Genomic DNA, 14,535 nt, shown 5'->3' on the forward strand with positions numbered 1-14,535 from the left:
TCAAAACTAATTATTAAAATACATATATATGACAATTAGTCTCATTAAAAACATAAAAAAGTTACACCTAATTAAATATTATTTGTATTAGGATCCAACTTCTTCTCTCTCTTTTCTTTTCTATTTTCTTTTCATCTATTTTTCTTTTATACATGATATAGTTAAACCTTTGGCAAAAAATAGGGAGTCCTACTAGTGGCCCTCCTTTCAGGAATCACATGAAAAAAAAATTGATTAAATAAATTTTATTACTTTTTCAAATAATTCTTTTTTTTAATTGTTAAAATTGTCAAATGATTAATGAAGCTAAGCTGATTAAAATTTTAAGTGGTTTAATTAATAATTAATCACACTAACACTATAGGAAAAAAAGTTATATTTAAATATTATTTTTATTTTATGTATTTCAATATAATGTTTAGTCCAATACTAAAATAATATATTATTATAATTTAGTATTTTCTAAGTTTTTATGCTGATTGAGTAATTTAATATTTTCTAAATTTTTAGACTGATCAAATAAGTTAAGTTGACATATTTTATCATAACTTAATTAATCTCACCAAAAATACATTAAAAACAATACTATTTGATGGAATTATTATTATCTTAATTTTAATTTAATAAGACGTTCAACCTTCATGCTCTTATTATATATTATTATAATTTTATATTTTTATCAATGATGTTCATATTTAGATTTAATTTTTTAACTTATTTTAGTATTTTTTATATTATGTTGCCGCGTGATATTTTATTTCGCACTACAAATATTTTATTTCTTGTATTTTATTCAAAAGTTAAATTTCCAAACCTTATGTTAAGAAGTTGAAATGTAAATTATTTTTTACACATTAAGAATAGAAATCAACATGTTAATGTGAGGAGCAAGAAATTTCATCTCATCTCATCTATGCTGCACAGTGATTTCATCAACAAAAAGAGGAGCAGTTGACCCAAACTTTTTGGATCACCATCTTCCCTCAACATTTCACCAAAACCCAAATTCAACCATAAAAATAGGAACAAAATTCAAAATCCCCAAGAAAATAAGAACAGAGAACTCATTGCACACGAATGTCCAAGATCTTGCCGGACGGATCGGCCTTCGGGATCGAAATGTACAGCACTCCATCCTTCACCTCTGCCTTTATCTTCTCGAACTGCACATTCTCCGGCAACGCTATTCTGCTGCTGTATCTCCCGTAGCTCTTCGCCGACCACTCTGTTTCTGTTTCTTCTTCTTCCTCTTCCTCTTCCTCCTCTCCGTTCTTCTTCTTCTTCTTGGGCACCTTCTCGGCCTTCACCACCAGCATCTTCTCTTCAACCCAAACCTTCAGGTCCTCCTTCGTCATCCCGGGCATGTCGAACCTCATCTTGTACTCCTCTTCCCTTTCCTTTATCTCCCATGGCGTCCTTCCCCTGCCGTACCCACCTCCCTCCGTCGCCGCCGCGGAGGCAGGCGACGCCCACCCGCCGCCGTACGCAAAAGGGTCATCCATCATCCTCTCCATCGTCTCCATCATCTGCTGCACTGTCCTAGCCGTAGGGAACCTGTCCCAGAGCCCTGCAAAGTGAAATTTCCATGAAAATTGATGATTTAAGATATACCCAATTATGAAATTTCAGTGACCATGCGTTTAAATTGAAGGATTATGGAATTCGTACCGACTGGTGCGACTTGGGCGACTCTCCTTTTGGGTTGGGATTGTTGCTTGCTGGGTCTCTGCAAGTGATCGAGATCGTCTCTGCCCTGCTCCACTCCCATGGCTCTGATGCTGCCGTTCTTGTCGCAGCTACCCCTGCGGATCGGGTTGAGCTTGAACGGGAGGGAAAATCTCGAACACAGTGGATGGGAAGTCACGCTGGTTCTCTGGGAAGATGCAGAAACAGAGACCACCCCAGTGTTCGACAGAGATTGAGACATGTTTTAACTACTTTCTCTGAATTTTCCGAGACGGGATATTAGGATTTTAATTGTTGATAAAAGAATTGATATCTAATGGTACAACCAGAGATGGGATTTGATTCATATTTAAAAGGGAGAGCCGAGGATTCTGGAAATGGAACGAAACATGTGGAGACAGTCGTCTGGTAGAGCTCTGCTTCTGGACTTCTCTGGAAGCCTTGCGCTTCTTCTCGGGTAAGGTTTCTCTCTTTTTCATGGGCAAATTTTTGTGGAGTTTTTTCCTATTTTATTATTAAAAATAAACAAAATATTAAATAATACTCTGATTAGAAAAAAAATTTCCAAACTAATGCTCACATAATCTCGCAGCATCAAGTTACGAGATTTAAATTGATGGGTCGCTGAAAAGACGACGCGTGGCAAGGAGGGAACCAAATCTCGCAGCTTGAAACTACGAGATTTAAAGAGAGCAGCCAACGGAAAGTTGGCGTGTGGCACGAAGGGCGGGCAAATCTCGCAGGACCATCCTGCGAGATTTGCATGGGCGTGTTTTGATAAAGAGTAGTGACTTGGATGGGGCCACCCAGCGAGGATGCAAATGCAAAACGATGCAGGAGGGCTGAAAATACCGAGGGAAATGAAAGTGGAACGGTTAAAACAAGGGAAGAAACAAAGAAGGGATGCACTTCTGTTGCAGAGGAATGGGATCAGAAGCAAGCCAAGCCTGTTCCCAAGCCTCCAGAGCCCCCAAAAGACTACATTCATGTTTGAGCAAGAAGGGGTCAAGCTACTGATAGTCATAGTCTTGCAGAAAGAGTAAGAACTATGAAGCTACACTCTGAATCATCATATTGCTGCAACTCCAGCTTGCATTATTAGCCTTACCATTTTCATCTCGTCATTAATTACCGCAGGTTCGTAGGGAAAAGATTAGCGAAAGAATGAAACTTCTGCAAGATTTAGTACTAGGTTGCAATAAGGTATGGGAAACTGGGGGAAAAAGAGAAAAAAAAAAATGCTATGTAGAATTTGACAATGGGGAGATTAAAAGTTGAGCATGCTGCGTTTCACCAAACTGGCCTGGATTTTTCCTTTGCAGGTCACCGGGAAACTACCTACCGCTACCATCATCGTCACTGTTGCAACCACCACTCAACAGAAAACACAGAGAGAAAGGGAGACTGTGGATGTACAAGATTGAAGGGGACAAAAAACAATTTGTAAAATACTGTATTATGGGAGCCGGAGGAAGCCCGAAGACGTCGTCGGAGGTGGAACAAAGAGCCATTGCAGAGAAATGTTTCCACTTGCCATTGTTCCTCTGCATTCTCCAAGGCAGATTGACAATCAAAGCTCTTGAAATTTTTTTTTGTCCCCATCACCGTCCTCGCCCTCAACAATGCCCCCATGCCCAACATTACCGGCCAGCAATGTTCCCTTGCGGTCATAAAAATCATGCTCAGCCTCCATGTCCTCCTCGATTACTTCGACGCCCCAAACTCCACACTATCAACAACGGCACCACCGTCGTGACCGCTCCCTGCAAAAACACGCCCATGCAAATCTCGCAGGATGGTCCTGCGAGATTTGCCCGCCCTCCATGCCACACGTCAACTTTCCGCTGGCTGCTCTCTTTAAATTTCGCAACTTGAAGTTGCAAGATTTGGTTCTCTCCTTGTCACACGTCGTCTTTCCAGCGGTCCATCAGTTTAAATCTCGCAGCTTGATGCTGTGAGATTACGTGAGCATTAGTTTGGAAAAATTTTTCCCAATCAAAGTATTATTTAATATTTTATTTATTTTTAATAATAAAACAAGAAAAAACTCAATCTTTGTGATAGGCCGCGGGCCTCATCCCTCGTGGCATCATTGCACAAACTTGCATTGTGAACACTATGCAAAATAGTTGTGAGGGTCATTTTTTGATTGAGTTATTAAATTATTATTTAATTTGTATTATTGTGGAAAATTTTTTAGATTTATTAAATTTAATGTGATTTTGCTATGTATATGGGTTTTAATTAAATTAAATAGTTTTTATACAAGATAAAATTATATTAGGTTCTATGGATACTATAAGGACCCGAACCCGAATGGGTTCCTAAATATAAATTTTTCAGCGAACGCAAATAAATTTAAATTATTTTTATTACCAGGGTACTAATTAACTTTATTACAAATATATGTCTCAACTATTAAAATGCAAACTTCTAAAATTCTAAAATACACAAACATATTTTAAATTATATTATATTAAATTTTTAATCTACTCTGCTCTTACTATTCCCGCTCATGCACTTACTACGTCAGATTTCTAATACACTTTTCAAAATGATCTGAAATGTAAGATAATAATTGGGGTGAGACAACACTTAGTAAGTAAATAAGATTATTATTAATGTGTTGCCAAAATAAGTTTTTATAATTTCGTAAAATAATATTTAATACTATAACTAAAAAAATGTTTTTAAAAATAAATGTAAATTTTTTTAAAAATTTTTGCCATCAATTACAATAGTTAAATTTTCTAATCATATACTATAACTGTTAAATTAAATTTTTAACTTTAAAAACTGTAATTATAATTTTTAATTATATACATATATATATTTTTTCTTATACGTTTTCTTTAAATCATCATTTAGGCCATGTTCATATAAACTATACTTTACTTTCAAATCATCAATAACTTTGTATATGTAATTAAATATATTTATACATATATTGTAAAAATCACCCTTAGGTCTGTTAATCGTAAGTCATGTTTACCCCTATAACTGAATTATGTGGTTCGAAGACTGGGTTTAGTTGGCTGGACGGTCAAACTAAATCAACGTACTTCATCATTAAGTGAGATTTTTCCTATTAAACACTAGTCCGACCCAGGTGTGCACTCAAGAGAAATCCACTACCATATAAAACCACTCTGTAAATAGTGCGGGTGAATTCTGATTCGTTTAAACTTTAAGTTGCGGTACCAAACATCTGTAACTTTGAACTTTCTTTGTCACAAAGGGTTTTAAAAATGTTTTTATTATATAATCTGTACAATTAAAATAATATCATGAAAATCTCATTTTTACTCATATTTTTGTGAAATACGCAACGTAAAAAAAAAAAATCAACTCATGTAATTTTTGCTCATATTTTCGTAAAATATGCAAAATATAAATAAACTCATGACATACAATTTTCCTGTTAAAAATAATTTCTTGAAAAGAAATTAATAATGTAAAATACCCGAGGGGTTTAGAATATTTTTTTTTTTTAACTCAAAAATAAATGCAAGTATATTAAAGATAAAATTAGTATAATTAAATATGCGTAAAAATTAACTCAAAAGAATTTTATGAAACTAACTAACATAATCGAAATTTACTTACAAATAAACTCAGATATGAATTTTAAATAAAAATCTAACATAATTAAATTTACTTACCTTTTCTTTTATGCTACAAACATAATAACTATCTCTAAAAAATTATATGGGAAAAAGTGAGTGAGTGAGAATTTTAATTATCGTAAAAATTTTCCCTCTACCACTAATTCTTTCACTCACTAATTCTTCTCTTCCTTTGAAAATTTTTTGTAAAAAATGAAGGTTGAGAGCTTCCTATTTATAGGAAAATTTTGGGGAGAAAAATTGAATTTGTAAAAGTATAAGGAGAGTGGTGAAATTATAAATTTTTTTAAAATTAAAGAATGAGCAAGGGATGGGTTAGGTATGGGTTGAGTATGGGATAGGGATGAAGGTCATGTGGGAGTGTTTGTCACTACTCTCATTTAATAATTTTTTAATTAATTACTTAATTATTTATTTATTTTTTTAATTTTTTTAAATTATTATTATTATTATTTTTAAGTCATGTTTTAGTATTATTTTCTTTTAAAGAATTAAATTTGAATTTCGAAAACGCATGTGGGCCCCACATGGTATTGTGGGCCTCACACAATTCTAATAGTCCTCACACGATTTTATGAGTCCTACATAATTTTGGAACTCATGTAGATCCCACATGACTTCGAACTCATGTGGACCTCACATGATTTTGTGGGTCCCATACAACTTCGAGACTCAAATGGGTTTTACATAATTCCAATAGTTTTCATACGATTTTATGAGTCCTATACAGTTTTGGGACTCATGTGAATCCCACACGACTTCAGGACTCATGTGGACCCCACAGTTTTGTGGTGCCCACATAGGATACTTATATTATTATTATTATTATTTTACCATGTATTTCTACAAATTATATCTATCAAAACATTATTTTATGTATATGTACTTATTTACGTGTACAAACAGTATTTATCTTGTTTATCCTATAAAATTCCATTTTGACTAAGCCAACCTCCAGGGAGCGACTGAGCTGCAATACTCTTTGAGCACTCGTTAAGACAATGTCTTTCTTAGGCATTAAACATGGAATCAAGGATCCTATAGAAAGCAATTATGTATTGATATTAACTTAATGACCATTTTTATTATTTTATTATTATTATTATTATGCTTATATATACTTAGGTCATTACAGATAGATTCAGTATATCTAATATTTTCTCTTCAACAAGATCCCATACATAATAATTGTAGTGACCCAAATAATAGCATGTTAATAATAATAAGAGGGAGAGAAAATAGATACTGAAACAGAAGGAGGTCGTAGATTTCATCGATGACATTGCATTTTGAAGATAATATTAAATAATAAAAAATACAGGAAATTGCCAAACTTCGTCGATGAACACAGGGTTTCATCAATAAAGGCCTTCAGAATTTTGTCGACGAACACAAGGCTTCGTCAATAAGAAAGTACCGAGAGGGATTTTGGGATAGCCTAAATTTCGTCGACGAACACAACGCTTCATCGACGAATTTAATAAAGAACTCGTCGACGAGGTGACGTGTCTCATCGACGAGCCGGGCTGTATAAATAGTGGAAAGACGGGATTTTTATTCATTCTCTCGCCGCTCTCTCTCTCCTACGACTCTCTCTCCCTTCTCTCCTCATTTTCGGCCCCACCAGTAGTCAGATCGATGATCCGAAGCTACCACGACGCTCCTGGCAAAGTTCTCTACACATCTACCGGAGCGGATCATCGGGAAATCAGAGTTGGAAATCATCCCAAATTCAGGGTAAGGCCTTTTAGTCTCCTTTTGGCCTTGTGGCAGTTAGAGAAAATGTTATAAATAGAAAAATACTGATGTTTAGTTTTGGAAAATATTGGTTTCAGGATATTTTGTAGGAGGTCCTGCGATATCGGGTTAGAGTACAATAGGGGCTTTTCAGAGATAAGGTAAGGGATATATGCTATACTAGAAAATTTCTAAAAATTATGCAGTGTATTTATTTACGAAAATTATGTATTACAATATGTTGTGGCTTGAGTATATGTATATAATAAGAGAGTATGTTTTATGAACTGTAGTTTCATGATTTTATGTATTTCAATGCTATGATTATGTAAATTACAGTACCATGATTTTACGGATTTTATTATCATGATTATACGAATTACGGATACAGTATTATGATTATGTAATTTCAGTACTATGATTTACAAAATTTAAAGCATGTCATGTTTTCTATTACCATAACATATAGAGTATACAAAGAGTGTAATAACCCAAGAAAAAAAATGAATAATAATAATAATAATAGTTAGTATTAAAAAAAAAAGTGTTTCTCTGTTAGGATCCTTGATTCCATATTTGATGCCTAAGAAAGACCTTGTCTAAGCAAGTGCTCAGAGACCATTGCGGCTTAGTCGCTCCCTAGAGGTCGGCCTGGTGAAAATGGAATTTCATAGGATAAAACAGGGTAGACACTATTTATATACATAAATAAGTACATAAAATAATGTTTTGACTGACATAATTTGTAGAAATATATGATAAAATAATAATAATATAAGTATCATATGCGGGGCCCACAATACTGTGTGGGGTCCACATGAGTCCCGAAACCATATGGAGGTTTACACGAGTCTCAAAGCTATGTAGGATGTATAAAATCGTATGAGAGTTATTCGAATTACGTAGGATCCATTTGGGTCTCGAAGTTGTATGGGGCCCACCCACAAGACCGTATGGGGCCCACATGAGTTTTCAAAATTCAAATTTAATTCTTATTCAAAAATAAATAAGAAAATAAATAAATACTAAAAATGGTTCAAAATTAATAACAATGATAATAATAATGATAATAATGATTAAGAAAAATAATAAAATAATAAAATGATTAATTGATTAATTAATTAGGTAAGTGATTAATTAAAAATTTATTTAATGGGAATGGTGGCAAGTACTCTCACATGGCCTCCATCCCCATCCCATACTCAACCCATACCTTGCCCATCCCTTGCCCATTCTTTAATTTTTAAAAGTTATAATTTCACCCATCTCCCCACACTTTTATAAATTTCATTTCTTCTCCAAAATTTTCCTATAAATAGGGAGCTCTCAACTTTCATTTTTCACAACAATTTTCTAAGGAAGAGAAGGATTAGTGAGTGAAAGAATTTGTGGTGGAGAGAGAATTTTGAGTAAGTTCTCACTCACCCACTCTTTCCGATCTCATTACTTAAAGATAGTTTTTGTATTCGTAGCACACGGTAAAAGAAGAAGGTAAGTAAATTTTGATTATGTTAGTTTTTTTTATTTAAAATTCATACTCGAGTTTATTTTATAAGTAAATTTCAATTATGTTAATTAGTTCCACAAAATTTTCTTGAGTTTATTTTTACGCGTATTTAATTATACCAGTTATATCTTTAATATACTTGCATCTATTTTTGGGTTAAGAAATGTTCTAATCCCCTCGGGTAAATTTTCAGCATTTCTTTCTATTCAAAAATAAAATTATATATATATTTAATACAAAAATTGTGTGGCATGAGTTTATTTCTACGTTGCATTTTTTTTTATGAAAATATGAGTAAAGATGAGATTTTTTTACGATATTATTTTAAATTGCATAAATTATAATAAGATGATTTTAAAACCCCTTATGGCAACGAGAGTTCAAAGTTACAAATGCTCGGTACCGCAGCTTAAAGTTTATACGGATCAGAGTGCACCCACACTGTTTATAGAGTGGTTATTTATGTTAGTGGATTTCTCCTGAGTGCACACCTGGTTCCGAACCTGAACTTAATAAGGAAAATCTCACTTAAAGTTTACGTACGTTGATTTAGTTTGGTCGGCCAGCCAGTTAAGTCCAGTCTTCGGACCGCACAACCCAGTCATGGGGGTAAACATGACTTACGGCAAAAAGGCCTAAGGGTGATTTTTTTTTTTTTTTTTATATAATATATGTTTATACATATTTAATTACGTGTACAAAGTTACTGATGATTTGAAGGACAAGTGTAAGTTTACATGAAAAAGATCATTCTGGTGCTTAAATGACGATCTAAGGAAAACGTATAAGGAAAAGTATATGTATGTTTATCATAAAATATTTTTACAGTTTTAAAGTTAAAAGTTTAATTTAACAGTTATAGTATATGATTATAAAAAATTTACTGTTGAAATTGATGACAAAAGTTTTATGCAAATATTTTTAAATTTATATTTATTCTAAAAGCTGTATTGAAGTTATACTATTGAATATTGTTTTACAAAATTATTTAAAATCTCATTTTGGCCACACACTAATAATAATCTTATTTACTTACTGAGCGTCGTCTCACCCCAAACGTATTTTATTTCAGATAACTCTGAAGGACATGTCGAAAATCAAGCTTAGCAAGCATGCGGGTGGGGATTAGAAAAATAAAGATTGATTAGAAATATTAGTATGGTTTTAGATATTTATCTTTGTGTAATTTTTCTTCTTTTGAAATAAATGATTGTAATATGGATGATTAGCGCTCTGGTTTAATAAAAATTGAGTTTATTTGCTTCCGCTGTAAATTAGTAGTAAAAAGTTAATATCCTAGGCCCCTCGGGGTCGGAGTTTTACATTTGGTATCAGAGCCAAGTTGGTTATAGGTTCTGTAGACTTTAAGAAATAATTTACCAGAGCATAGGCATAACCATGATGTGGGTAAGAACGGGTAAATTAGGATGTTTTTCTTTTGCCTATAAATTTGATAAAATTTTAAAAATGAGGTTATGATAACCCTAGTCCTTTCCCTCAGAATGGACCCAAGGAACAACAACTTAAGTGTTGAAGGAAACGAGAATAATACGAGTACTCGTAATGAAGAAGACATCAATGCTACTACAGTGTTGCGTGACGTGGCACAAGTCATGAAGGAACTTCTGCGGAACTCCAAGGATCGGAATGGTCCACCAACCCATGAAGGTTGTACGGTTGAACAGTTCAATCGAATGCACCCTCCGACTTTTGAGGGAAAAGCCGATCCAATTGCTGCAGAAAATTGGATGTAAGCAATGGAAGAAATACTACAAGTCCTTCATTGTACAGACGAACAGAAGGTGCTATATGCAGCCTATAAAATGATTGGTGAAGCCAAACGTTGGTGGAACTCGAAAAAGTTACTCTTGGAGGAAGGACCAAATCCAACCGTCCTTACATGGGAGCGTTTTAAGGAAGTCTTCTTTAAACGATTTTTCCCCAAAACCACCAGAGATGCTAAGGCCAGGGAATTTTTGGAGTTGAAACAAGGAAATATAAATGTACAACAATATGCAGCAAAGTTCATTGAATTATCTCGTTTTGCATCTTATTTGGTTCCAGACGAATCAAAGAAAGCTCGAAAATTTGAAGAAGGATTGACCTCAAGGATTCATGAGATGGTAACAGTATTCGAGCTCGAAGACTTCTCCCAATTGGTGAACAAAGCAACGAAGGCAGAAGAAAGTCTACAAAGGAGTGTGGAGATATCCGAGCAGAGAAAGAGGCCCATGCCACAAGGGTCTCACCCTGGTAGAAATCAAGGACCTTGGAAAATGAGCAATAACAACAACAGCAACAGTAGCAGTAGCAATGTGGGGCGAGGGCAAACAGCGAGAAACCCAAACAATGCACAAGGCACCCCTTGTCCAAAATGCAAAAAATTACATGGGGGAGAGTGTCGAGCCGGACTAGGGGTATGTTATCGGTGCGGTGAACCTGGTCACATGCAACGAGAATGCCCACAAAATCAACAAAGAGGAGGCAACCAGACACCTTGAAGCAACAATCAACAGAACACCACTCAGGCACGTGTCTATGCCCTCACTCCAGGAGATGCCGAAAATCCTAGTGATGTGGTGACAGGTATTATTCCCATATTCTCCAAGAAAGCAGTAGTATTATTTGATTCTGGAGCCACACACTCCTTTATATCTACAGCTCATGTTAAAATATGCGGGGTAGAGACTCAGCCATTAGAGACTGAGTTATCTGTGGGTACACCAATGGGAACGTCGGTAGTATGTAGAAAAATACTTAAAGGCTACCTAATTTGTATTGAGGAAAGAATACTACCGGTTAACTTGGTAGTATTTAATATGCACGAATTTGACGTAATTCTTGGGATGGACTGGCTAACTTCTAGTTATGCTAGTATAAATTGCTATAATAAGGAGGTGGTGTTTAGACCTCCTGGAGAACAAGAATACAAGTTCAATGGAACTCGTGTATACCCTTCACCGCAAATATTGTCGGCAATCCAGGCAAAGAGATTACTCTTGAATGGATGTCAAGGGTACCTAGCATGCGTGGTGGAGGCACCAAAGGAAGAATTGAAGCTCGAGGATATCCCAATAGTAAGGGAATTCTCATATGTATTCCCTGAGGATTTACCTGGGCTACCTCCTGACCGCGAAATCGAGTTTGTTATCGATCTACTACCAGGGACGACACCAATATCTAAAGCTCCATACAGAATGGCACCAGTAGAATTGAAAGAACTGAAGGAACAATTACAAGAGTTGCTAAACAAAGGATTCATCAGACCCAGTGTGTCACCATGGGGAGTACCAATACTGTTTGTTAAAAAGAAAGATGGATCGATGAGAATGTGTATTGATTATCGGGAAATAAATAAAGTGACCATTAAGAACAAGTACCCAATACCTCGCATAGATGACTTGTTTGATCAACTCCAAGGAACACAAGTCTTCTCTAAAATTGACCTCCGATCAGGGTACCATCAAGTGAAAATCAAATCAGAAGATGTTCCAAAGACCGCATTCCGAACGAGATATGGTCACTATGAATTCTTAGTCATGCCATTTGGACTGACCAATGCTCCTACTGCCTTTATGGACCTTATGAATAGGGCTTTTCATGAATATCTAGATCAATTTGTGGTGGTCTTCATTGATGATATTTTGATTTATTCAAAAAGCCCCCAGGAACATGAGAACCATTTGAGGCTAGTACTTAAAATGCTAAGAGAAAAGAAACTCTATGCCAAACTTACGAAATGTGAGTTCTGGCTAGAAAGAGTTGCATTCTTAGGGCACGTGATATCTAAGGATGGTATTTCTGTGGACCCAAGTAAAATAGAGGCAATAGTGGATTGGGCGAGACCGAAGAATGTTCATGAGATCAGGAGTTTCTTAGGTCTGGCAGGATATTATCGTTGATTTGTGGAAGGGTTTTCTAAAATATCTGGTCCTCTGATGAAATTGGTAATGAATATCATGATTTATACTGTATTTATAGATCCAGATGTACATGATTATATGGAAACGGATTTTTATGATATGATGACTCACTTGCCACATACTAGTAATAGCATATATCGCCTTACTGAGCGTTGGCTCATCCTAGTTGATTTAACATTTTTCAGGTGATCTAGGTAGGCAAGCAGATCAAACTCACAGGTAGAGGGGCATCTGTAGTGCCCTGAGAGCAAAGTGAGTACAGTGGAGGGTTTTTTTTTTGTATTTGCCCTAACTAGCTGAGGGCAATTTTGGGGATTTAGTAACTCATGTATATATTCTTTTGGGTAACATGATAGCACTCTGGTATTGTACAGTATGGTATATCATTATGTATGGAAATGTTTATTTGTATTATGCTTCTCGCTGCTTAGGATAATGTTATGATATTAGAGTATGATAATTATTACAGTGTTGATATATATATATAAAAAAATGATAATTAGGCAGGTCGTTACAATAATAATTTTCATTTATATGAGTTCAGATGTTGATGTCCATCTAATATTAATCGATCTGGCTCTTGAGTTAAGTATTACACGACTGAACTCTTATACTTGGAATAACTTCCGAACTGCTCATTTTTCAAGTGAGTCAGTACCGTAACTATTCAGATCAGAGTGCAACCACATATCTCAGATAATGAGTGGATTTTATGAGTAGTCGATCGTGCCTTGGGAGAGATTGCAAGCTCCCCAGTAGTCTGGGTTGAGGCAACCGATCTAACGATAGTGGTTTCAGTTGACTTATCTTGGTAAGCCAACCAGTGTTAAGTCCCGCCTACAGGCCGCACAACCCTATCGTGAGAGATTAAATCATGACATACAGTCATCTAGGGAAGTTTTCACAGTTATGTATATATATAGATTTACAAAAAAAAAACAGCAGATATATTTATAATTACTAAAAGTATGATTAAATATAAAGTTCAGAAACAGTTGTATTTTATGTCACATAGGTGTGAGTTATACTATATATCACAACGCTCCGGTTGACCAAACCACCTTGGGGGATGTCCTAACGCTCTGATCGACCGAACCTTCAAGTTCAAAAGACCTTGGTCGACCGAACCTCGTAGATCAAAAATCGCCTCAAATCTGGTGGACCGAGCTCGTAGTTCAAATTATCCCTAGTCAACCGAATTGGGCACCACGGTTGACCGAACCATCAAGATGGTCGACCGACCTTCTCGGGTTACCCAATTTTTACCGAGTTTAAACTGAGTTAATTTTAATTAAACTCATTTAATCTTTTTCTAAAATACTCATCGTGTTCCCAACGGCTATAATTTTTCCTAATTCTATATATAGCCCTTTATTTACAAAATTAAGAAATTATTAGGGTTTGAGATTAGCAAAAATTTTCTGAAAATCTATTTGGCCAAAATCACCCATGTTTTCATATCTCTTCAATCCTATTGCAAAAGTCTACCTCTCATACTCATCTAGTCACTTATTTTGAAAGAAGGTAGTGTTTTCATATTTTTTGTATAAGTTAAACTCTCCCTTGGTCTTATTTGATTGTGCGTTGATTTTTAGAACTTAGCTAAGGTTTTTCCCATAATATTTCATTCATAAATATTTGATTGGGAAAAACTTTTGTGTGGCTTAAGATCTTGCATCCTCATTGCAAGTTTCATAAGTTTGATTTGTGTTTTGACGAAAATATCTTTAGCAAGCTTAAAAACCCTATTATCTACTGTGTTTTATATTTGAGAAATATTTATGTGATATTTGTTTAGGGTTGTAGAGACTATTTGATTGTTTCCACAAGAACCATGTCTGTTTAAGATCAAAGGTCTTACTCTCGCACATACATTGATATACATTTAGCTGAGAGTTAACATATGAGTTAACAAAATCTCACTTGAGCTTAATATCCTATCATACATGAGTGCATTATTCAGTTGAGCTTATTGATACATATTTGTTTAGTGTAAGAAGCATTTTACGTGTACGCAAATTGTCGGTTAAATTTTTTGTATTTCAGACACGGGTCT

General features: G+C 35.0%; 2 protein-coding genes across 2 annotated transcripts; one reads left to right on the forward strand and one right to left on the reverse strand.

The window, feature by feature from the left end:
* Nucleotides 1-884: 884 nt before the first annotated feature.
* LOC131144681 (small heat shock protein, chloroplastic-like) lies at nt 885-2,134 on the reverse strand. Its single transcript, XM_058093468.1, has 2 exons — nt 1,669-2,134; nt 885-1,567 (listed from the first exon to the last, which is right to left on the reverse strand). Exons 1-2 carry the CDS (start codon nt 1,925-1,927, stop codon nt 1,065-1,067), a joined length of 762 nt encoding a protein of 253 aa, XP_057949451.1. The 5' UTR covers nt 1,928-2,134; the 3' UTR covers nt 885-1,064.
* A 348-nt stretch (nt 2,135-2,482) lies between these two features.
* On the forward strand, nt 2,483-3,110 carry LOC131144032 (transcription factor BHLH089-like). Its single transcript, XM_058092377.1, has 3 exons — nt 2,483-2,674; nt 2,824-2,889; nt 3,009-3,110. The coding sequence occupies exons 1-3, from the start codon at nt 2,483-2,485 to the stop codon at nt 3,108-3,110; spliced, it is 360 nt and encodes a 119-aa protein (XP_057948360.1).
* Nucleotides 3,111-14,535: the final 11,425 nt, after the last annotated feature.

This window comes from Malania oleifera, chromosome 12, assembly GCF_029873635.1.
Source record: "Malania oleifera isolate guangnan ecotype guangnan chromosome 12, ASM2987363v1, whole genome shotgun sequence".
Classification (NCBI taxonomy): Eukaryota; Viridiplantae; Streptophyta; class Magnoliopsida; order Santalales; family Ximeniaceae; genus Malania; species Malania oleifera.

Bases quoted from the DNA above. Each gene is read 5' to 3' on its own strand.
- LOC131144681 (XM_058093468.1), bottom strand. From the start codon at position 1,927: ATGTCTCAATCTCTGTCGAACACTGGGGTGGTCTCTGTTTCTGCATCT. The intron at 1,568-1,668 runs GTACGAATTCCA...TTCACTTTGCAG, and splicing joins CGCCCAAGTCGCACCAGTCG to GGCTCTGGGACAGGTTCCCT.
- LOC131144032 (XM_058092377.1), top strand. From the start codon at position 2,483: ATGGGGCCACCCAGCGAGGATGCAAATGCAAAACGATGCAGGAGGGCT. The intron at 2,675-2,823 runs GTTTGAGCAAGA...TAATTACCGCAG, and splicing joins CCCCAAAAGACTACATTCAT to GTTCGTAGGGAAAAGATTAG. The intron at 2,890-3,008 runs GTATGGGAAACT...TTTCCTTTGCAG, and splicing joins TAGTACTAGGTTGCAATAAG to GTCACCGGGAAACTACCTAC.